General features: G+C 28.7%; 4 protein-coding genes across 8 annotated transcripts in view; 2 read left to right on the plus strand and 2 right to left on the minus strand.

Moving 5' to 3' along the window:
• Positions 1-332: 332 nt before the first annotated feature.
• On the minus strand, positions 333-4,599 carry LOC103579673 (RING finger and CHY zinc finger domain-containing protein 1). Its single transcript, XM_008561141.2, has 6 exons — positions 4,335-4,599; positions 3,559-3,861; positions 1,875-2,192; positions 1,462-1,740; positions 1,304-1,394; positions 333-1,066 (listed from the first exon to the last, which is right to left on the minus strand). Exons 2-6 carry the CDS (start codon positions 3,697-3,699, stop codon positions 987-989), a joined length of 909 nt encoding a protein of 302 aa, XP_008559363.1. The 5' UTR covers positions 3,700-3,861; positions 4,335-4,599; the 3' UTR covers positions 333-986.
• Positions 4,600-5,909: 1,310 nt separating this feature from the next.
• On the plus strand, positions 5,910-9,822 carry LOC103579674 (PX domain-containing protein kinase-like protein). The gene is made up of 5 exons (XM_008561142.3): positions 5,910-6,333; positions 6,405-6,690; positions 7,423-8,438; positions 8,498-8,651; positions 9,623-9,822. The coding sequence occupies exons 1-5, from the start codon at positions 6,232-6,234 to the stop codon at positions 9,811-9,813; spliced, it is 1,749 nt and encodes a 582-aa protein (XP_008559364.1). The 5' UTR covers positions 5,910-6,231; the 3' UTR covers positions 9,814-9,822.
• Positions 9,823-9,890: 68 nt separating this feature from the next.
• LOC103579675 (tafazzin) lies at positions 9,891-15,584 on the minus strand. The gene is made up of 5 exons (XM_008561143.3): positions 15,301-15,584; positions 14,534-14,662; positions 13,964-14,207; positions 13,603-13,857; positions 9,891-12,587 (listed from the first exon to the last, which is right to left on the minus strand). Exons 1-5 carry the CDS (start codon positions 15,551-15,553, stop codon positions 12,548-12,550), a joined length of 921 nt encoding a protein of 306 aa, XP_008559365.1. The 5' UTR covers positions 15,554-15,584; the 3' UTR covers positions 9,891-12,547.
• A 167-nt stretch (positions 15,585-15,751) lies between these two features.
• Positions 15,752-24,407, plus strand: part of LOC103579676 (protein prickle) — a 69,484-nt gene continuing 60,828 nt past the window's right edge. The window contains exons 1-4 of one of the 5 annotated variants that reach the window (XM_053742774.1): positions 15,752-15,801; positions 16,272-16,360; positions 17,389-18,666; positions 21,595-21,714. In XM_053742774.1, coding sequence (XP_053598749.1) covers positions 21,596-21,714 — 119 coding nt within the window. In that variant the 5' untranslated portion in view covers positions 15,752-15,801; positions 16,272-16,360; positions 17,389-18,666; position 21,595. Of the gene's footprint in view, positions 15,802-16,240; positions 16,361-17,388; positions 18,667-21,594; positions 21,715-24,407 lie in introns of those variants that run through there. The other 4 variants (XM_053742775.1, XM_053742776.1, XM_014441026.2 and 1 more) reach the window with 4 other exon arrangements.

Below are 24,407 nucleotides of genomic sequence, written 5' to 3' on the forward strand. Positions count from 1 at the left end.
TTGAAAAAAAAAAAACTGCAAGTTGTTGGTTTTAGTCCAATTTTCGAAAATCGAATTTCTGTCAAAATGACGTCCGAGTGTACGTACATATGTATGTAAATATTCTATAACTTTTGAATGGATGAACCGATTTTGATCTCCAAGGTGGCATTCAACGTGACCTGTAAATTTCTAAAAGCTGAGAGAAATCGAGAGAGAGATTAAAGATCTATAATTAAAATTTTTCTACGTGTTCTGCTACACGGCGGAAAAAATTTTCTGTATGTTTTTCAGATATTTTTTTTAATATGTTCAGGAAAAAATAATTTTTTATTTCAATTGATTTTTTTTTTTAATACTAAAATTTTATTTTTCTAGAGCAATTATTGTTTTTGTTTTTTCATTTCAAAGAAATGGAGCATAATTTTATATTACAATTAATTCACGCGCACACTATTATGCTTATACGCTATCATATTTATAAATAACAATAATTCAAATTTATTTAAATATTTTACATTCGGAATGATAATAACATTTATGGAATGACAAAATGGAATTACTGTTTCAAATTTACCATTAAAAAAAAACCAGTGATTATAAATGCAGCTTCATCTTATCTTTCATCAATGCTTTGATTGTTTTCTTCATGATTAATTAGCAAAACTATTAAACTTCAATTTTCAGATTAAAGTAATTAATTAGTATTAAAAAAACAAAAAAAAAAAAAACTTAATCGTCAAAGCGTCAACAGAATGTTTGGCTACAGTGCTTTCAAATATTTTTTAAAATTTTAAAAAATAATATGTGTAACATAATTAAATATATTAATAACAATTTGTAAAACGATAAAAAGTATTCACAAAATTATCTAATTCTTCACCGTCTGGTGTTGAAGTAAATAACGGGAAAATTTTTTTCTAAATTATTTAGTTGACTTATGTAATAGCCATCAGATTTTATGTTTATCAATTTAGATAATAAAATCATTTAGCTTCCGGAACATTTTATTGAGATCCGTTATCGGCAGGTTGTTCTTGATCGCCAGTACCGCTTCCACTAGCTGCTCCTTCTAGATTATCAGGATCTATTGACAAATTAATTAATCAATAAATAAATACACTGTATTCAAATATTTTAAATTCCCGCGGGGTAAAATTTCGTGTAAAAAAAAAAATCGACATGTGAAACTTCTAAATTTGAGACAAATCAATAATTTTTTTTTTTTTAATTGGAGTAAAAAAAAAAACGTTTTAAAAAAAATTTCTCAATATTAAAAAAAAAAAAAAAAACTTAGATTAGTTTAAGAAAAAAATTTCAGTACCTGGACACGGTGACCCTTTGATTCTACATGTATTATAACTGCCACAGTTTAAACATTTTAGACCAACGACATGAAATTTAACAGTTGATTCCTACATAAAAATAATGCAATTAAATTTATGAATTAATAATTTATGAAAAAAAAAAAAAAAGAGTTACCTCATGACAGTCTTTGCATAAAATTTCTGCTTTATAATCTTTGTACTCCGGTGGCATTGGAGTAAGTGATACCTCAACGTCTAGAAATCTCCAGAGATCTGTCATATCAAGAAGAGAAACTTGACAAGTAGGACAGGCATAGTGCCCGGAGTGTAAAAGCTCCTCGAAGCAGGTACGATGAAGTAAATGCCCGCAATCAGGAATGTGACAAGGTATGCGGCTCGTGTGAATGTCTTCCAGGCATACAGGACAATTTGCATGTGAAACATTTTCTACGCACTAAAAAAAAAGAAACAAATTATCATTATTAAATTCAAAATTAACTCCGTAAACTTTTTTAAAACTTCGAGTCTGGATTTAAATAAAATCCATAGGCACTCCGAATTTGTTCCAGTGTATTGAAGTAAATTTACCTTATGTCCATTCTGTAATTGTACTGGCAAACACATATTACATTTTTCGCAATGAAAAAATCGATCTCTTCCACCAACTCTGCAAATTCCACATCCATCACAATGATATTGATTCTTGTCTTCATCATCAAATAAATTACATTCTAAACACGTGTACTTGCCAAATCGACAATGACAATTCTGACACGTGGCTTGTACGGGTTGACGAGTGTCACACAGTACGCATATTAATTCAGTAACTTCTTTACGATTAACTGTATGTCCTTCTTGTTCATCATGACAAAACCGGCATGTGTACACTTTGTTACAGCAGGGTGTCTGTAAATATAATTTACTAATTAGTTGACTCTCTATTAGAGCAGCTGTCGTTTTTGGCCACTCAAAAAATTTTATTTAAATTTGTAATGTACGCAATAACATAATTCATTTTTTTAACTCGGGCAAAGACAATTTTATTCGTAGTAGAAACAAAATTTTTTGAGCTTTTTCATTAATTTAAATAGAATAATTAATGTCTCGAAATAGAGCAGTGGCCGCAAATGCTACTTCTACCCTACAAAGATATTAATTATTTGTGTCATTTAATTGACATTAAAAGGACTAGACTAAAATTGAACAATTTGTTGTTTCTATAAATAGTTTTAGATATTTCCTGTAAAGTATTCAACACGAAATTTGTATTGACATTTTTTCTAGAAAGTCAATAGCTCGAATAAGAATAGATTTTTTTTTATTAAAATAAACATTTATTGTTTGTAAAGTTGAACCTTTGAAAATTCATCTATTCTACTTGGAACATTTTTATAGACGACTTTAAGCCCTACAAAATGAGCCCGAATGAGTCGAGTTCTCTAAAACTCTTCGAGTAGGAATTTTAAAAAAAATGTGATATTGTTCTGGTGTGACGTCAACTGATCCCATTGACATTCGGTTGAAAATTATGAAGATGAAGATTTTGAAGATGATGACAATGAAATTTATTAACATTTTGATGAAACTGATGAATTAGAAGATCTAGAGTTTGTGGGATCAATTGTCTGGGATCAGTTTTAACGAAACCTATTGTTTCCATGCTTTTTAAATGGAAAAACTTCAAAATCATATCGCGAAATTTTTAAATTGAAATTAAGGACTCAAATTTTGAGGAAAATTTTTTTTTCGTCTGCAATAAAATTTTTCGATATCTCGCTTAATTTTTGATAAAAATGTGATTTTTTAACAAAAGTTAAAAATTTCATAGATTTTAATATCTTCAATATTTTTTTTGTATTTTGTTTCGGAAACTACATTTGAAGATGAAAATTTTGAAAAAAGAAAAACGTCTGAACTTGTTCATTTTTCAAGAAGTTACAGCTATCTAAAAAAAAATTAAATTATTTCTTTGAATTCTATAAGAATTCGTAGTCATTTAGCAGCGCCACAGAACCGTCGACTTTCGAAATAAATTTTTAGCTTCAAAAATTTTTTTCTCATCCTAAAAAAATAAAAATCTTCACTTCACAATACAAAATATTTATTGCACCAAGAAATCCTTATTTCCGTGCATATATAGATATATACTATCATCCTGGACTAATTATTGATCCATTTTTATTCGCTTGCGTGCGATATTTTTTAGTCAACAATCTCACGTGTAAATATTAAGTCTCAATAAATAAAATAAAATAAAATAAAATATATTAACCACAAATTTTGATTTTCTTTTGTAATGATCACAGCCATAGTGTTCCTCAGAATCATTATCTTCTACATCAGGACTCGTCGATGCATCAGCTTCCTTATTGTCATCAATATCATCAGCATTCGTCTCATTACTCTTCTCCATCGTTCTCTCTTTCTCCCTCTTTCGTTATTATATTTTAAATCTTTTCTTTACAAACCAATTCAAGCTGATGATTTGTCTGGTCAATTAACACAATTTGCAGTCAAAAATCGGTGGAAAGCTCAATGCCCGTGGCCTTGTATCTGCACTAGATCCACGTATCAGCTACAAAAAAAAAGTTTCTTTAATTTTTTTTCAATACAAAATATCCAGATAATTATCAGCAATTAAATAGCAGATATTTCTAAATGTCAATGACATGATTTGCATAAAAAAACATATTTATTTATATATACACTTCAGTAATTAATGAGTTTGAATGTAGCAGACAGACAAATTTTAAATTATTAATAAGTAGAGTAAATAATTAATAAAATAAAAATTTAAAAAAATGCGCATTTTTTAAAAATATTTTTTTAAAAATTATTTACTCTATTTATTTATAATTTTAAACTTGTCTGATTAATACTCATAGTAATTAATTTTTTTTTTAAACTTTAAACTTTTCATTGGTATAATTTTTTTTTTTTCTACAAAACATCAATATTTTATAGATTTTGTTTTATTTGTATTGTAATGAGACAGTAGCATACAAATGAATAGATAGTGCGCTATGACATAAATAAAAAAATATTTACCAGCTTATTTGTAATAATTCTGAGTATTGAGACACTGATAGTTTTATTCTGTAGCGATATATGTCGGGCACAGACATGATAGCACTCACAGTGCGTATTTTATAATTTCATGTCGAGAAATTAAATCATCAACTAAGAGACACACCAAGAAAAAGAAACACCACACGTTTTTATTAATACTGTAGTCATCAAAAGCTTTTTATATAATTTTATAAATAAAAATTTTGATTGATTGTAATAAAGTTACCGTCGACCAATCAATATACATTTTTTACGTTGGAAATAAACTTGAGTAGAAGCCTTTAGTTTTCATGAGTGTGAATGTAGCTGACAGCTGTCAATTTTTTAAATTTTCAAGTTAGTAAATTAAATAGAAATTTAAACCGAATAAAATTTTTAAAATGCGCGGTTATATAATTTATAGATCAGTATGTGCATTTTTTTAATTTTTATATTTTTAATTGTTTAATTAGTTTATTTGTAATTTAAATTTTGTTCTATCTGATACATTCACACTCATTTTTAATTTAACGTTTATTACATGAGTGTGAATGTAGCAGACAGACAAATTTTAAATTATAAATAAATAGAGTAAACTATTTGAAAGTAATTTTTAAATTTTTTAAATGTCCATTTTTTTAAATTTTATTTTTTAGATTATTTACTCTCTTTATTAATAATTTTAAATTTGTCTGTCTACATTCACATTATTTTATTACGCATTTCGCTGTTGAAAATAAACCCGATTAATGATGAGAAAGTTAAGCGTAATATGACGTAACACAAGACTGGAAAGTACTAAGAATTTTTTAATTTTACTTTTTTTTTATTTATTAATTAATTGTTAATTGCGCAATTTTTAAAGCTTGGAAAAATAATACTGTAGCTGAGGTCTAATAATTTTGAGATTTTTTTAAAAACGATGAATGAAAAAAAAAAAAATATTTGAAAAAATTGCACCTGTAGCTTTTTTAATTTTCTACAAGTGCATATTTTTAGTTTTTTTTTTTTTATCATTTTTAAATAAATTCAAAAATTATAAAGTATCTGTTAACTTATGAGTATCAATGTAGCAGATATGAGACAATTTTTAAACTTTATATAAATAAATAATTAAATGAAAATATGAAAATTTTAAAAAATGCACATACTCATTTTTCATTTATCTAAATATGCATTTTTTTATTTTTTTTCTACTCACACTTTATTCATTCAAAATTTTAAAAATTCCCACTTGTCAGTTCCATTTTTACATCAAAAAAATTTTATTTTACTCACAAGTAACTCGTTTATAAAAACAACAAAAATTTCCGGCACTCAGTTTTATTTTTACCAGACCCAGATTTCAAATCTTTCAAAAAAAAAAATTACTAATTAAACAGCAATTAGTAATTAAAATAAAAGCCAATAACTGACTTTGACATTTCCTTAGTATAAAAAATTGATAAACAAAAATAATTTTTTTTTTATTTCAAATTTTCCCGCCACTACATTCGATGGTAATGCGGAAAGCCTTCACTGCAATGAAGATGTCATCAAGTTGGCAAAACTGTCAAAGTACTTACCAGTAATGCCAGTAATTACCGTGTGATGGAAGTAAGTAAAAAAAAAAAAAGAAAAATAAATAAATAAAATAAAATAAAAAGCTGATGAAAGCTAAAAACTGTCAAGGCTTTTACAACAATGCGACAGTAATTTATTTCTACAATAAACAAACAATTGCTGACAGTAGTTAAATTATTCACCAACTAATATAAAGGATAAGGATACAGAAAAAGTGTTTTGGTATTCATATGTTGCAATGAATCTCTGGTACGTAATTTATGGGGCCGCTAGAAAATTGGGATTATCGCAATCCGCCCCGCACGGGCTTTCTTTATCAACTGATTGATGATCAATGGCTTTATTTGAGAAAAAACACACAAATAAAGTGTTATTAGATGATACAGAAACATTGACGAGCGTAATTGAAAATGCAAGAACTATTGATGGTCATACGGTAGAGTAAACTTATTATATTTATTTAAAATTTAAGTTCTATTTATTTTTATTTATTTTATTTATTTACAGGAATACGTAATCAGAACGCAGAGAGGTCCTTTACCCGAAAAATCCTGGCGTGTTAGCAGACGATACAATGATTTTGTCCAACTCAATGGAGTACTTTCTGCATCGGGCTTGGACCTGCCTTTGCCACCAAAAAAAATTATTGGTAATATGGATGTAGAATTCATATCACAACGACAAATCGCCTTGCAAAATTACTTGAACGTCGTACTAATGAATCCTATATTAGCTTCGTCGTTGCCTATGAAGCATTTCCTTGATCCCAATAATTATGCCATTCCACTACATGGTAAGTAAAGTAAATTCTTTATCATTTAAATTGTTCATTATTCGTATCCACCCTAAGAACACAGTTTACTTTACAAAAGTTTCCTTGAATTTTTCGTCAAATATCCGTCAACTTGGGACTTTTACGTTTTTGATGACAATTTGTGTACAACGTTACCCCGATAGTGAAACACTTATGACTAACTTAACGACAAGTTTCTGGTAAACAGTGGCTGGATAATGCGTGCAAATTGATGCTAATTAACTGCTGTCATTTAAATGTGATTTGATAAAAATTTGCCGTCAATTTAAAGTAGAACTTTCAATCAACTTAACGTCATTGTCTGACAGTAACTTGTAGTCAAATTGATTTAACTTACAGACAATTTGCTGTCAACTTAAAGGCAACTTGTTCTCCAATACTTTTCCTTAATTTGACCAGAGTCGGCCGTAGATTGAAAACTTACGGTTTAGATGGCTATCAGGGTATACAATTTGATGTAAATTTACTACCCGAATTGGAATGTAAATTCATTTAAAAAGTTGTCAATTTTCAGGCAAAATTTTGTATCTATTTATTGTTAATTTGACTTGAATTTGTAAAATTTTTTTTTACCGTCAGATTGTTGACATTTTTATATGTAAATTGTTGACATTTTTAGTAGACTTAATATTTCATAGAAGTGTATTTTATTAACATTATTAATAATAAAAATTAACGGATATTAATTTAGAAAAATAATTAATATTATAGAAATAGCATTGCAACAAGTGTCTTTAGCACTGAGAAGTGATGCTAATTTTGAAATCGGAAAGCCGATAGCGGATATGGGATGGAGATTAAGGAAACACTATTACACTGTTAAAAATCGACAGAATGTGAAGCAGGAACTGCTTCTAGCTTGGGTGGAATTCGGACCTGACAAGCACTTACACGACAGAGACATTCACGGAGTATTCAAAAGTCTCGTAACTTTGAAGCATCATTGCATCGAGAGTATAGTTCATCAGCACGTGTCAGAAAACGGTGCTCTGACAATCAGAAATTTTTATAGCAACGGTACCCTGCGCGATGTTCTCTGCAATTCGAAACCAAAGCAACCGTTCATCAAAAAATACGGTAATCCAAAGCAGCCAAAGTCACTGACAACATCGGAAATTGCGACGTACGCGTACCAGATTCTTGAGGCATTGAGTTATCTCGCAGAAAAGGGACTGCCTTACGGACATTTACACACCGGAAATGTTCTTATCACACCAACAGGAGCTAAATTACTAGATATAGAAAATGGATTGTTAGGTTTACCAGCATTTTATCGTCCTTATGTTGTTCAACGGCGAAAACTCCATGCTACCACTCAAGTTGACGTCTATTCCTTCGGTCATGTCTTGTATGAAATGGCTTTTGGTAGACCGCTTTTGGAGGCGACTTGCACTGACATTCCCTGCTGTGATGTTCACCTGAAAAATCTTTTGGAAGTGATACTTTCGCCTGAAGCACTGAAACAAGATCTTCCAACTATTCCTCGACTTATAGAGCATCCGTTTTTTGAGAATCCTAGACGTGCTTCTGCGTTATCAGCAGGTAGTATTGAAAAGCCGCACTTTAAATTAAGTAGTCATCTTAAAGATGCTCTGTTGGAAGCAGCCAATAAGGCGGAGCAAAGACTGAGAGATGAACAGAAAGTTGTAAGGCATCAAAAGAGACTTGTGAAGGTTCAGGAATTGATGAGTTCAGAAGAGGAGATGAAAAAACGAAAACAAAAATTGGTAAGTAAGATTATTATTAATTTGTGTGTAGGTAATTTGATGTTGTGTATTTTTATTAGAAAAAAGAAACTAAGTTGGCTCAAGAGCAACAATCAAGTCAACTTGCTGCTAGTGAAGTTAAACAAATAAATGGCAAAAGTCCAGAGAGGTCTGATAGTCCTACGAGTACATCCACGACAACTAGCGTTGGTACTTTTACGCCTCCGTCACATGGTAAATTTTTTACTAATTAATTAAATAATTTAAGTTTATAAATATTGTACATAACTTGGACTTTTACTAATCAGCTGGGCACAGAAGTTGATGGCGTTTGCGACGTTCGATGACTTAATGTAGGTCCGTCAAATAATTTTTGACGATAGTTATTTATTAACATTTGTGTCGTTATTTTTTTTTTTTTTAGGGTTGCATGATTATTAATTAAAGACTTTTTAAAAATATTCAATGACTTTGTCTGTCATTAAAGTATCAAAATTTTATCATTTAATTAAAAAAAGGCAATTAATTTAATTAAAGACAATTTGTCGGATATAAATTAAAAAAAAAAAGTATTTACAATTGTCATTAATTAGAAGTCAAATGAAATTTAGCAAACAAGTTTTAGTTCGCAAAATTTTAATTATGAAATTGACATCAAAATTTTACTGAAATTTATTTTAGATTTTTTTTAGTAAAATAAATTTAATTTAGTTTGACTCCTAATTGATGTCAACTGTAAATAATTTTTTTTAAATCTATATCTTCACAAAATTGCAGCTCGTCCTTTTTTTAATTGATGCTTTAGTTTAAAAAAAAAAAACTGGAGTCATTGAATATTTTCAAAAAGTGGATCTTAGTTATATATTATACGTAAATAATTTTTGTTCAAAGGTAAAATTTTAATTATGAAATTGACATCAAAATTTTACTGAAATTTATTTTAGATTTTTTTTAGTAAAATAAATTTAATTTAGTTTGACTCCTAATTGATGTCAACTGTAAATAATTTTTTTTAAATCTATATCTTCACAAAATTGCAGCTCGTCCTTTTTTTAATTGATGCTTTAGTTTAAAAAAAAAAAACTGGAGTCATTGAATATTTTCAAAAAGTGGATCTTAGTTATATATTATACGTAAATAATTTTTGTTCAAAGGTAAAATTTTGATATTAATAATAGATGATAATTATGATATTTAATTTATAGGTTTTACGAAAATATCAAGCAACGCAACGTCCGTAAAAAATAATGAAAAAAATAATGTGCCATTCACGGAAGCATCTAGTGGTGCTGTAGATACACCAAGTTCAGGTGCGAATGATCGGTCTGCCTTATTAGGCAGTATATGTAACTTTAACAAAGCTAAATTACGCAAAATTACTAATGGAAATAATTAGCATTTTCATAATAATTTAACGGCTATACTGTATATAAATATATATGATTATAATAGTGAAGGTTGAATTTAATTGCCTAGCCACTAAAGTCAAGTCTTGTCACATTTAATATACATAGAAATACTTATCTTTTTCTTCTCTTCATAAAAATAAATCCAAAAAATATGTACCTAAAATAATAATTAACGTAATAGCTTTCACTATTAAAATTACAAAATAGTTAATTTTACCATATAGTAAATATGCCAATGATCGTTATTATAAATATAAAATTTTGCATGAATTAAAAAACATTTTTTTTTGTCTAAACAAATTTATATATTTTTTAGAAAAAAAAAAATATTCAATGTTATTAATTACACGGAAAAAAAAATTAATATTTGGATTCGTTAATAGTTTCGAGTTACAGTCGAACTCCATTAACTAGGAGTTAATTTACGGAGTGGGAATTCCCGAGTTAACGGATGCCCCTTCTTCCTTAAAATGTGAACTATACGCATGCGCGCTGACATCTGCATGAATAAGGCATACATAAATATACACGAAACATAAATGTGTAGCATTGAGTGGGAGACAATGTAGCTTGTGGTGGGGGTCAAGATTCAGGGGAAGTTCCGAGTTAATGGAGTTCGACTACACAACTAAATTTTGAAATCATTTTTTTCCGTGAAGAGTAAATTAATTTTATGTTGATTGATTTATTAAAGATTTTTAGTTTAAGGTCATTCGAAGACACCCCTCACTTTTTAAAAATATTCAATTGTAGTGACCGTATTCAAATTTTGATAATTAATTAAAAAAGTTAGAGTATTAATTTAAACAAGGGACAATTTTACTGAGACAGATTTTTAAAAAAAATTATTTAAAGTTGATGTCAATTTTCGAATTTTGGATGTCAAATTTATTAACCAAATTTCGTTAAACTCCTGATTGATGACAACTGTGGTAATTTTTTTAAAACTCTGTCTCGGTGAAATTTTCCCTTTTTTCAATTAATACTTCAATTTTTTGAAATTAATTAATAAAATAATACTATGACAGTTTAAGATCATTAAATATTTTTAAAAAGTGAAAGCACTGTCTGAGGATGGCTTTAAAATGTTATATTCATTTTATTGGAAGATTTGATAACCAAAAGAGAGAAAGATTATAATTTTTGTTGTTAATAATTTAAGAAAATAATTCTGATAAATAATATATACAACATTAATTATTTAAGGTGTTTACGAATTATAATTGCACAATTGTCGGCTGCTAGTCATTCGCTAAACGAATGAATAATAAATAACCATTTTTCCGATAATTGGACTATTTATTTTTTTTTTATCTCGACCGATAATCGGATGATTAATTTGTTTTGCTCCATTTAGAGATTGTCTATTCGCCCGATAAAAAGTAAAATAACATAAGTTATTTTTTTCATTATCGTATTATCAAATGAATAAAATGAATTAATCGCCCGATCATACGATGTGTGAATTGAATAAATAAATATTTATCATTCATACGATTAACGGCTTAGGCACAGTAAAAATTATCGTGTTATCTTTATATTACACACATGATGTTTTTAGTACGTCATATATTTTGTTTTAATTTATCATCTCAACATCATATTTTTAAGAAATAGTAAAATTCACAGAAATAAATATGAATGCTTATAAATTTATTATTTTTCATTACCAATAATAATTTGAAAATTTTCAGTTTTATTTTGAGTTGTAGAAAATTTTTTTAAAAGTCCCATAATTTTTTTAAAAGTCCCATAATTTTATATTTGTCAGCTAGTTTAATAAAAATTATAATTTTTCAGCCAACTTTTAGCATCTTTCAATAAAATTTTATAATGTAAAGAAATACTGGAGTAAATCTGGAGTGAATGTGGAGTAAAATTCACTCCGAAAGAGAGTTTGAAAATTAAAATTCCCGGTCGGAGTGAATGCAAATATAAATAAAATCCAGATCACTCCGAAATTACTCCTAATTTTTTACAGTGTATGGTTTCGGCGAATATTTTTACTCAAATATTTAAAAAAAATTTTGTTATTAATATTATAAAAAATGATATTACATAAAATATTATTTATATATATTTAAATAATAAATATAACAACACAATTAAATCTCGTAAACATCGTAAATAAAAATAAATCTAATATATATATAAAATATTATGTATTTATTATGTATTCAATCCATGAACATTAAAAAATATACATATATATGTGTATATAGATGTATAAAATTAATTTATCTACTTTTATTTATTAATTGGAAGCATTTTAATGGTATATTATTTATAAAAATGGATGTATATAATCAAAAGCAGTAAATAAATTTTATTTTAGGCTTAATAATTTTTTTTATACCCAAAAATATACACGATGTAATGTTATTTACAGGATAAAAACAAATAATTGATATGTCGATGTAATATAATTACTAATAACTAAATAGGTTAATGAAGAAAACTTACGCACGATTAAAAAGTATGTCATGTTACTTTATGACGCGTTTAATTTCATTTATGCCGTATCATGTTTTTTAAAGTATTTTTGAACAATGGTTTATACTAAAGTTCGCATTGAAAAAAAAAAAATAAATAAATAAATTTATTCTATTGTAATTTGAAATTGCCGATCACTTATAAAAACGACTTGTTTATATTGACGACCTTGTTATTTAAATTACATGAGATTGATTAAATTTAATACTAGGTAGAGTTATGGCAACGTCAAAGTTTAACATGCAATTCTTCGGTTTTTGCTTTTAATCTGAAAATAAATATAAATTGTTAATTATTGTGAGTAAATTAAAAAATGATAAAAGTGAGCGAATAGTTTGAATTTTTAATTAGTCGCAACTTCTAGAATAATTTCAAAATTTTATTTTTAATGACTTCAAATTCTCATACTCTTTCCAATAATTCAAATTTTTGTCTGAGATATTTTGAGCCGAGACATGAATCTACAAAAATATTATTTTTTTTTACTTTAAAAATTAATGATTCTAAAGTTAACCGACAATTAACTTTGGATTTTTTTTTCAACAGATCAATTACAAAAATTAAAAACTAAAAATATGCACATGTAGGAAATTTAAAAAACTATAGGTGCAATTTTTAAAAATGATTTTTTTTTATAAGTTGTCATTTTTTAAAAATTTCAAAAATTATTAGATCTCGGTGAACTTCAGTATCATTTTTTTTAATGACTTCTCAAGTAGCACACTTGCCTTAAGACATTTACAATAAATTTAGGCTGTTGTTTGACATATCAATAAAACACCAACATGATGACAAAACGATCAGAAATTTATGTCACCGAAAAAATATCTACTTAAAGACTTGACACAAATGACGACAAATTACAGATAGTAGTAAAATATGTCATCTAAACGATTTTTTAATGACATCATTAAGACAATAGACAACATAAATTTTCTCTATCTTCTAGGACCAACATCCACATGTATTTATACCAAAAAAGGTGACTTTGAGACAAAAATAATTTGTCATCCTTTTGAAAGACATCTCAAAGTTATTTGTTACTTGAGTTAATTTAAAAAAAAAAAAAAAATAAAAATATGTACTTGTAGAAAATTTAAAAAACTACAAGTGCAATTTTTAAAAATATTTTTTTATTTTAAAAATTATTAGACGTCGACTAACTTCAGTATCATAAAGATAAAAAATTTGAAAGCTGGTCAGAATTCTTTTGATTAAAAAATTTTTAAATTATTTGATTCGACTAGACGATTCGCACACCCTAAAAAAACTCCACATTTTACCTGAGAATTTCAGCATCAATATGATCAGTAATGACTTTTCTCGCTTGCACTTCATCAGCATCAGATGCCCGTAATTCCGCTAATATTTCACTAAAGTCTATTGGCTCTCCGTAACTAATGGTAACCTTTTTATTAAATTTAATGATGTAAGGCGGTTCATTAGGTAATACATCATCCATTCCTAGATGATAAATTGGCACGACAATAGGTGTGATAGGTGATTCAAGTATCAGTCTTCCTATTCCCCATTTTAACCTGTGAATTGAATCTGCTGATTGATATTTTAAAATTTAATTATCGCCTATAAATTTTTAACTCATGTTAAATATAATTACAAGCCATTCATATCATTTATTCGAACCTTATGTGTTCCTTAATCATATTTACTTTTCCCTCTGGGAAAACATGGATCCAGTCACCGCAGCCTAATTTTTCTATACAAAAATTTATAGCCTCTTGATAGACTCCATCGCCTCTGACTATGGGTATGCACTTTCCTAACATAAAAAAATACGAATGCCACGAGTTTGTAAAACAAATATCGTGTGCTGCCAGTGACCATCTCATTGTCCGCCTACTCAGTACATGCCGAAAATCCAGAGTTGCTGAAATAAAAAAAAAGAAGAAAAGAAGACGACATTAATTATTGTAGAAATGACAGCAAAAAAATGCCGATGATTTTTGGACACGGATATGAGTGTTTTTTAACAGACTTATCAAGTATTTGATGTCACAGAATGACATTACAGTCAAGCTCACCCTGTGTCACAAAAGTATTAAGTTTATATATAGTCGCTGAGCAGTTAATAATCACTTAAGTGATTGATTGCACTGGTGGCTCGGTAAGTAGTGCCATAAATAATCAACAATATAAGTAGCAAGAAGTAAGCAGCACTTGACTAGGTGTCTGGCGTACCAGACGTAAACCCACCCCATATCCCAGGATCATCAAAGCAGCTATGATGGTTGGAGACTGTTATGAGTGGGACATTCCTTGGCCTCTTGTCCAACGCATTTGTGAGTATGTGTTTATTATAGACCGTCGTCTTATTAAGCCAATCTGCAATTTTTAAAAGTATTAAGTTACAATGAATGTAACTGACAATTTTTATTTTATTTTATAATTAATCAATAAAATTTGAGTTTCATAAATAAAATTTTAATTCACATAAATTAACAGACAGTAGATAATAATTTTAAAAAATAAAAAATATACATGTGTAAAAAATTTTAAAAACTAATAATACTGGGTAGCCAACGTCTAATAACTTTTGAATTTTTTTTTTAAATTTTAAATTATGAAAAAAAATATTTGAAAAAATTGCGCTTGTAGTTTTTTGAATTTTCTACATGTGCATATTTTTAGATTTTTTTTTTTGTAAATTAAATTGTTAAAAAAATTCAAAATTTCAAATTGTCTGCTACCTTCAGAATTTTAAAAAATTTAAAAATCAGCGCGCGCATTTTTTAAATTTCACTATTTCCAATTAATTTATTTACAATAAATTTAAAAACTCTTGTCTGCTACATTCACACTCGTAATTATAAATCATGAATTTAAAAAACTTTACTTAGGTTATATTTACATCAAAAAGTTTCATTTAATTTATTTTTTTTCATTAAATCCATAGTAAACTTAGTAATTAATTAGTTATAAAAAGATTTATATTCCAAATAAATTGAATAATATTTACTTACTGATTATTATTTTTGAAACAATTCCTACTGCGGCAAAGGTAAGGGTACTTGCAAAATTCCATAGTTTGGTTGGACTTTTTAACTTTGGTATAATCCACTTAATGTCGTAGACCATCGTGCGTTTGCTGCTGTATGCACAGAATAATAAAAATGAAAATGTGCGACGTTTTCTAGCGAACGCAGCGGCCTTGCTTGGAAAATTGCCCCTGAAAAAAACGTCTACTCTTTCGTAATTCGAGTCAGCCATCGTCATACCATTTGTCGTGGTGACCAGTCGAAACCACTGCTTGTCACGTGGTGGCTCCTTCTTCTTCTTTCTACACTTAGTAGAATCGAGTGCTTACGGAAGTTTACGATCATCACCGAACTATTCGAAAATATATAGTCAGTTGAGTTACTCGTTTCTTTCGTGGTCTACTTTTTTTAATTTAATACAATAGAATGATATGTAAATAAATATGAGTGTCTGTAGCAGAAGACGAGACAATTTATTAATTTTAAGTAAATAAATTAAGTAATTTAAATAATGACATTTAAAAAATGAGCGGACTGATTTTTCAAATATTTAAATACGCATTTATTAATTTTTGGTCTAATTAAAAAAATTGACAATTCTCGGCCAAGTTCACGCTGATAAATAAATATATGTCAGTATTAATTTCAAATTTATGCAGTAGTCGCGTAAGTTAGAGTAATTACTTAAAATTTATTACAGGTAATTAAATAAATATTTAACAATCATCTAACCACAAATTTTTAATTATGTGCGAATGTAGCTGACGGTAATTTTTTAAATTTTGAATAAATAAATGAAATGTAAACAAGGTAAAAATTTTTAAATGCGTATTTAGATAAATTAAAAATCAGTACGCGCGTTTTTTTTAATTTCATTATTTTAATTTATTTATTTAAAATTTTCGAATTGTCTCGTATCTGTTACTTTTAGTAATTTTTATTTTTTTAAACAAAAGTTTTGATAAAATTTAAGTGCAAGTAAATAATGAGTGAATGTGAGCTGACATTTGGAAATTTTTAAAATTTTTGAATAAATAGTTCAAATGTAAGTAGAATAGAAATTTAAAAATTCGTATTTAGACAATTGAAAAATCATTACGCGGATTTTTTTAAAATTCATTATTTTAAATAATTTATTTATTTATTTAAAATTTGAAAGTTGTCTTGAATCTGTTACTTTTACCTGAGTAAGAATGTAGCAGACATCAGACAATTTTTAAATTATAATTAATTAATTAAACAAATTAAATTTATAAAAAATGTAATTATTCATTTCAAAATTTTCTAAATACGCATTTTTAAAAAATTTAATTTTATTAATTATTTACTCTATTTATTAATGGTTTTAAATTTGTCTGATAGCTGCTACATACTAATTTTTATTTAAAAAAAAAGTTTTAACACAAGTGAATAATAACAAAAAGTAAATATTAAATATCAGAAGTTGACTATATAAATAAAGTTTTAAATAAATAATTGAATAGTTTTAAATATTTAAAAATATATTCTCAGTATGATGCTGAAAGTAGCAACCATTAAATTTATTCATTTTCAATGAACAAGATAAATATTGATTCAAAAATTAAAAAAAACGCATGCGAATAGTATCCAAAAATATTCTCATATATATTTTTCCTAATTTTTTTAATTACATTTAACTTTGTAATTAAACCACTAAAATAGTCAGCTGTAATTTCAGCTCCACATTCTCAGTCCATCTTTTGTATCTTATTTCAGTACGTGCCCTAATATAAATATCAAAATTACATAAATAACAAATCAATAAATTTTTACTCTTCTTTCTTTTCTTCATAAAAAAAAAAAAAAAAAAAAAAAAAAAAAAAAAAAAAAAAAACACAAATTCTTTCTCAACTTAAATTTTACGAATATTAATTGTTAATTTTTAAATAACATCAATTCTTTAATTAAAAATTTTTTCAATTACTGCAATTAACAAATAAACATTAATATTTATCAGTAAAAAAAAAAAATGTACGTGAAGTAAAATATTCAAAAAAAATTGTTAAAGTATTAATGAATTCAATGTTAATATTCTATTTTGTTTTATTAAAGTGTATTTAACTGTCTTTGACGATGAATCCAACCTGTCTGTGAGTTCTTGTGAACGGTTGCAACCAGGAGAGGTGGGTTTCCAGACCGGCAGGTGGAGATGGTAGCTGGCGAACAGTTTCTGTGGAAGGAGAAACCAGGGGACCTCATCTTAAGAGTGAGGAGTCCAAGTTTAAGTGTTCTACGGCGTGGTGAACGTTTACCTGTCTCGACTCACCGAAAATTACACCGTAAGATCAATATATATATATACACATATATACATATCTAGTTAAATGAAAAGATACGTCGCGAATTTTCCGCGAGATTTTTAGGAGTCGTACATGTACCGCTGATGTACGTTAATAAATAACGCTTTCAATCGGGTAATGATTGCGCGTATTGTAAAGAAGCTTATATACTCTCGTGTGTGGAATGCACGATGTGTTTTAATGGTTTTGCTAGATCTTCAGGATTAAATAGCCGCTTACGGGCACTGTTCTCGTGGTAGTTTGTGTCCAAGACAAGCCGTCGAGAATCCCAACTGACGAGCTTACTTATTATACAATTGACCATAGTGGAGATAAAAAAACTAAAACAAAGAAAAATAATAAATATGTCTGAGTAAGTGAGTGATATTCCGCATACTCGGTCTCTATTTTTCCATCAGTACGTACTGGGTTCCATTAACTTTTACCGGTTCAGTGACATTGTCTAGTTGTCATCAATTACCTTTTTTATATCGTTACTTTCTTTCGTTTTTGATTTAATTAAATTATATAAATATATAAATGTATAGCGTGTACTCAGTCTTTGTCAATAAGTGATATCGAGAATGGAGTAGAGCGTTGTCTACAAGTGAACCAACCAGTGTTACTCAGGGTTTATAATAGTACGCGTGAGTAAGAGAGATGATGTCGTTGGAAATGTCGAGACTCGAACGCCGGGGTATCGAACAACATCCTGATCAAATACCAAAGCTTCTCACGGGTTTAAAACATACGCGGGACACTTGTTCTGCTGAATACTTTGCTGGATTTCGGTTGTTTATACTACAATTAGTGGTTTTAAAAGTGTAATTGTTGGTTGTTAATGAGTTTGTGCTGTTTTATCGTTTATATATATGTTAAGAGTGTCTTATATATGTTTTCAGTTCAAATGTGAATAATTTGTTGGTGCATGTGGACAAATATTAAACAAGTTCTTGAGTGGCTTGCGATAATCTTCGGAAGAAAGGAGAAAGTCGGATGAGAAAAAACTACGGTCTGCTGCATCTTTTACGCACACATCTAAAATAACCAAGTATGTAAATTTTTTATATATACTCTCAATTAAAAGCACTAGTGCATGTAAGTATTTTTCACAGAGCTAATTATTATTTTTAATGTTGTGTCGTTAATTATGTATAATAAAATAGGCGCTAGACTCGTTAACGATCCGTTTTCATATGAAATATAGGACCGTAATGATAATAATCCGTGTACAAATTCTCAGTGGCTTCTCAATCGACAGCCGTCGTGATGACACAGCAGAGTACTCTGCAATGAACCTGCGACTACTACTTGTGTGTGACTAAAGATAGGGAAAGCATTCGTTTGGCGGAAGAACCGGAATTCCTTAAGAACATTAAATATTTAAAAATGCTAAAATACCAGTGGTGGTTCACATCTTATATGTATATATATGTATATGTACCAAGTGACTTTACACGTTAAGATAAACCTGATCGACGATGCATTAATTATCGATACATGAAAAGATATAAGGTCATTGTCCCATTGAACATGGAAATGGTAGAACTTGTATTGACTTACTGCGTCCCATGATGATGAGGAGTAACCATCATATATGTACACATATGTGCTCGGTAGAGTTTCGCGGACTGTAAAAGACCGGGGCAAGTCCAGGTGTAGGTGTTAAAATTTTCGGTGTTAAATTTCAACTAAATTATTATAAGTGAAATTTTTTTATACCGATTTAACACCGCTTACATCGGTGTTATTTCATTTTAACACCGCGTGATGTTAAGTTGAGTCGATTTTTAACACCGCTGCTTTTACAGTGTAGAGATACTAAATAACAGAAATCATCTGCTTGAATGTCCTTGCCCTCGATAGACATGGTCAAGATCTTGATGATGTATATCTTTATTCTCAACATTATTAATTATACTTTTATTTGTTAATAACTTCTGTACGGACCGTAGTCTCTTCTCCAGCAATTACGGAAGAGACCGCACGGAAGACGCTTCTTTAAAACAAGAAACTTATTCCTTTCTGAGAATGTTAATTGGTCGTTTCTTGAATTACCAACACACGTTGTCGATGCAGGCGACGGTGACAACGTCGACTTATAACGAGGCATCAAGAGCAAGAGAGAGCTACAACCAGCGTTACATTACAACTATTAACATACCGAAGATAATCACGAGAAATGATGAGTTCTGCTTTCTATATCTGACTCCAGGAACCAACAATTCGGTAAAAACTCACTAATTACACAAGCACGCAGTACCTTATTTGTGTCTTACTCGCGTTTTAGCTTTTTTTTTTTTGTGTGCACTTTTATTATTCTTCTTACATGTTTTACTTCCTACAAGTGCGCGTTACTTCGTGTATTAATCCGATTGAAAGATGAGGAGAGAGTTTTGCACGCAAGCTCTTGAGTCTCATCTTGAGCGTGGGTATTTTCTTAAAGACATCTATACATATATTATACGTATGTATATACATATATATAAACTATTTACGTGTCAAGACTTCAAGGTATTTTTCAGTCTTGTCGATCTTATTTGATATATAAGCCGTATAAACTGTCATTTTTTAAATTTCATATAATTAAAGATCTTGATACGACTATAAAATTTTACTACAAGTCGTAGAGAGACTACTGCTTATATTTAAACACATTTAATATTCAAATCATCTAGTGAAAATAATTAAAACAACATTTTTCAAATTTTTATATTTAAATTTTTAAATCCATGATTTAAATTTTATTTGCCATAAAAATATGAAGCTGTATATCATTAAATTATTTAACTATATATAGTTACTTAGTTATTTATAATGAATGAAAATAAATTTAAACACTGACGTGTTTTACAAATTAAAAAATATATATATGTTTAGTTTAAGAAGCTGATAGATATTTATTGTATTAAAAGTGAACTGTGAAGATTCACAGTTTCAGTCTGTAATATCGTCGAGGGAATTTATTTATTGCCCACATTATCGCGATGTTATTATTTATACTGTTAATTTTTTAACCTTGATGAGTGTAGTATTTATTTATTTTTTATTCTCCTGCACTACAATCACTGGTGTAGTAACAGCAGCAGCAGCAGCAGCAAGAGTCGGTGCAGGCAGAAATCGACTGGCGAACAAATTTATCGCGATGCTCATGGGCTCGTATTTCATTGTCGATCCCGTTGTTGATGGTGGATCGCAACACACACACACACACACACACACATACATAAAGAAATCCGAAGAAAGCTGAAGAATGGTATAGCTGATATATAAGTATGCAATGACAATGACGGAGACGAGCTACGAATCTCGGTTGGGTGTGGAGACAAGGGAAAAGACATTGAATGGCGTATAATGTGAGCATACTGATCAAACGACGGTCTCCACGCAGTTGAGTTCAATGTATGTTATATTTTTTTTTCATGGTTTTATTGCAAGATCGGGGATTTAGCTTTTTTTTATCAAGAAAAAGGATTAACAAAAATGGATTGAGTATATGAAGAAACAAGGAAGATACAAGTAGTTGACTTGGTATATATATGTGTATATATATATATATATAAGAGAGGAGAAAAGATAATTGCCGTGGTAGGGCCTTGTATACCTATACTACATATTCTCGGTTAATCGAGCACGATCGAAGGCCGCGTGGTGATCAAGGTGGTTTATACTTGGTACAGCTGTGCTGTAAATGTACTAGTCTTGGCGTCATCGCGACACCGTGCTAGCGCGTAGCCGTTAATTATGCACTTTGGTTATTAAATCGCTGGCCACGCGCAATTGCCACTTTACCCTTTGATTCTTTTCTTTTATACCCGAGTGATATGTTGATTAATTTGCGCTTACTTCAAAGTTATTTTAGAGTTTTACCTTAATTATTCAATTAAGAGGTTCATATGAGCGGTGGTTGTTATTATTATTATTATTACAATTATTATTAATGAAGTATATAATAGTTAATAATTTAATTTGGTTTCAGAATGCTCTCAACCAGAGAGACCAGCGGTCAGTGGTCCAATACTCCGACATCTGTTCATGGTGCGCCGTGTAGTCAATGCAGAGAGCTCTGTTCTACGGGTTACGTTCCTCATTTTTGGCGGTGAGTTTTTACAATCATTTATTTATTTAGTAGCACAGCAAGTGGCTGAATGCAAGTAGATATAGATGCAGGTATTAATATACAGGAAACTGAGTTGAAATTAAATAGATATTTGGCGGAAATTTAAAATTTTTAAATTTTTACTGGTTTGAGATGATTTTTGAAATTCTATTGAAAAACTGAGTCCCCCATAAAAAAAAAAAATATATATAATATGTATAAAAAATATATATTTTTAATAGCTAACTTTCGGCCGATTTTTGTATATATTTTAAATATATCTTAGAATATATAAAAAGACATGTATAAAAATCTAAAAAAAATATATTTTTTATATATGTTCTATTTGTATTTATATATTAATTTTTTTCATGGGGAATTTCATCTAAAAAATCGATGGTTGAGTAGAAACTATAAAATTATATAGAAGCTAGAAGACGATAAATAAAAATTATCAGCAGTTGTAGTTTTATGATTACGCTAAAAGTCTTATTTACGTTTTCCGCCGTTAAATACGTTTATAATACGTTTTAATCACCATTTACGTCTTTAAACCTCGAAAGTACGTTCTTGACGTCAAGGACGTTCAATTTATTTCGAATTTCGACGGAACCCCAATATATAAATTGTCTCTAACAACTTTTTGTACTTCAAAAAGCTGTACTCAGCTTTTGTATTTTATATCGATATTTTTCATATATATATATATGGTGACGCGACTACATATCCGCTGATAAAATAACCGCACGATAAAATATCCTTAAGAAAAATTTAATTAGGAAATTCTATTTTTTTTTTGTAGAAAAAATATAAAATTTTAAAAATCGCGCTCTAGTACACTTCTCATTTATCTGATGTTGGGAATTTTTAATAAAACTAATATGTATGTATATATAAAACCAACTCATAAATTTTCCAGACTTCTGATATATTACATAATTTTTCAACGTAATATTTTAACTAAAATATATATAGAAAATTCACAATCGATGTAAAAAGAAGTCAGATATTTTATCTTTAGATTTTTTATCTTTTACAAATTCGAATCGAAGCGTCATGAGTGTTTTATATTCGTTCGGTGTTCTTTCGCAGTAAAATATATGTATGTAAAATAACCCGTTAAAAAAAGATGGAAAACGCGTCGACTATTCTAGACTTCAAACCATCAAAAAACGATGGCTTTTTTTAAACTTTTTAAAATTCAAAAAAAAAAAATCTACGACTGCATATTTTTTGCAGAACAGATACCTTCAATTCATAAATTTTGAATGAGATTTTCAAATTTTTGCACTAAAAATACATATGACTAAAAATTTCCAGCATAATTTCTTGTAAAAAAAAAACAACTTTTCTAAATTATTTTTTCAGTATAAAAAAAAATTTTGAATATCTTATAAATTGGGTATTGGTGGCACTAATGTAAGTGATGTTTGAATATCTGACAAGATAAATATAATATATGCTATAAAAATCCATGTTTTATGTCAGTGTCTGTACACGAGACGCCAGCATTGATAACTCAATTATTTTTCTATAAATATGAGTTAATAACTTAATATTTTAATTTGTTATTAAAAATAATATTACAAAATCGAGGCATAGAAATTTAAATTTTATTACTTGATAATTTATCAATCAATTGGAGAATAATTTAGTGGCAGGGAAAAGTGGTACGTCAAGGTAAAAAGCTTTATTAAGATAAATTGTAATAAAGAATCGGTATAATTTTACTCTTGTTCATCTCTCTTAGCGTTTAAGTTTCTCTCGTTTAATATCCTTGTAATCGTTGGCAAGGTCTCGTTAAAACCTCCGACTATCTCTGAAGTGGTTCGGCTTTCTAGCCATGTGCGAGTGTAGTTATATTTATATATATATACATATATACGAAGAACATACGATAAAGAAGACTGAAATGTATAAAGAAGGCATTGAGAAGGCAAGATTGATACGAGAAAAATTAAAGATGAGAGAGTATAAAATAAGTTCGGTAAAGTTTAGCGAAGATGAAAATAAAAAATAATGAAAAATAATAAGAAGCAATAAAAAAGAGTGAAAGAGTTGGATAGAGGAAGAGGAAGAGGTTAAAAAGAGTTGGGCAATCGTTTCCCATGAGGTTATAAGGTCGATACTCAAGATAGGTATCAAGTGAATCGTGTGCGTACGACGGAGATGAGATATATAACCATGTATGTAAGGGTGAACAACAACTCTTGATTCTTGTTGGAGTTGGATTCTTGGCGTCTACGACGAATCGCCCCGACTCTCGATGCCAAGTCCAGACGGAGCCTGGATGCTGCGCGTTACTGCGCGTTGCTCTGTAATTAACATACCAAACCTCCCTGGCGATGCCTCGCTGAATCTCCCTCACTAAGACTGACTAACGCTGCTCAAACTTTTCTCGCACATCGAAAAATTATTTGCATTCTGAAGATTTTCTATAAAATGGAAAAGATCACGGAAAATAAATGTAGAGAACTTTACTTACGCAGACAAAATGGATTTCTTGGCGAAGAAAATTTTAATTTTCCCTATGAAATTGAAGAAAATTTTTTTCTTTAATTTGTAATGCAGAAAATGTATTGAGAAATATTTTTTTTCTGTGTAAAAAAGTGTTAAAATTATATGAATATGCCAATAAATTTAAACCGCATTAGTAGACTTGACTATATGTTTGGTGAAATTTACTCCAATAT

This window comes from Microplitis demolitor, chromosome 2 (assembly GCF_026212275.2).
Source record: "Microplitis demolitor isolate Queensland-Clemson2020A chromosome 2, iyMicDemo2.1a, whole genome shotgun sequence".
NCBI lineage: Eukaryota > Metazoa > Arthropoda > Insecta > Hymenoptera > Braconidae > Microplitis > Microplitis demolitor.

Bases quoted from the DNA above. Each gene is read 5' to 3' on its own strand.
- LOC103579673 (XM_008561141.2), bottom strand. From the start codon at position 3,699: ATGGAGAAGAGTAATGAGACGAATGCTGATGATATTGATGACAATAAG. The intron at 1,741-1,874 runs GTAAATTTACTT...CTTTTTTTTTAG, and splicing joins AATTACAGAATGGACATAAG to TGCGTAGAAAATGTTTCACA. The intron at 1,067-1,303 runs GTACTGAAATTT...ATTTGTCAATAG, and splicing joins CAAAGGGTCACCGTGTCCAG to ATCCTGATAATCTAGAAGGA.
- LOC103579674 (XM_008561142.3), top strand. From the start codon at position 6,232: ATGGCTTTATTTGAGAAAAAACACACAAATAAAGTGTTATTAGATGAT. The intron at 6,334-6,404 runs GTAGAGTAAACT...ATTTATTTACAG, and splicing joins GAACTATTGATGGTCATACG to GAATACGTAATCAGAACGCA. The intron at 6,691-7,422 runs GTAAGTAAAGTA...TTAATATTATAG, and splicing joins TTATGCCATTCCACTACATG to AAATAGCATTGCAACAAGTG.
- LOC103579675 (XM_008561143.3), bottom strand. From the start codon at position 15,553: ATGACGATGGCTGACTCGAATTACGAAAGAGTAGACGTTTTTTTCAGG. The intron at 14,208-14,533 runs GTGGGTTTACGT...TTTTTATTTCAG, and splicing joins TGATGATCCTGGGATATGGG to CAACTCTGGATTTTCGGCAT. The intron at 12,588-13,602 runs GTAAAATGTGGA...ATTTATTTTCAG, and splicing joins ATTGATGCTGAAATTCTCAG to ATTAAAAGCAAAAACCGAAG.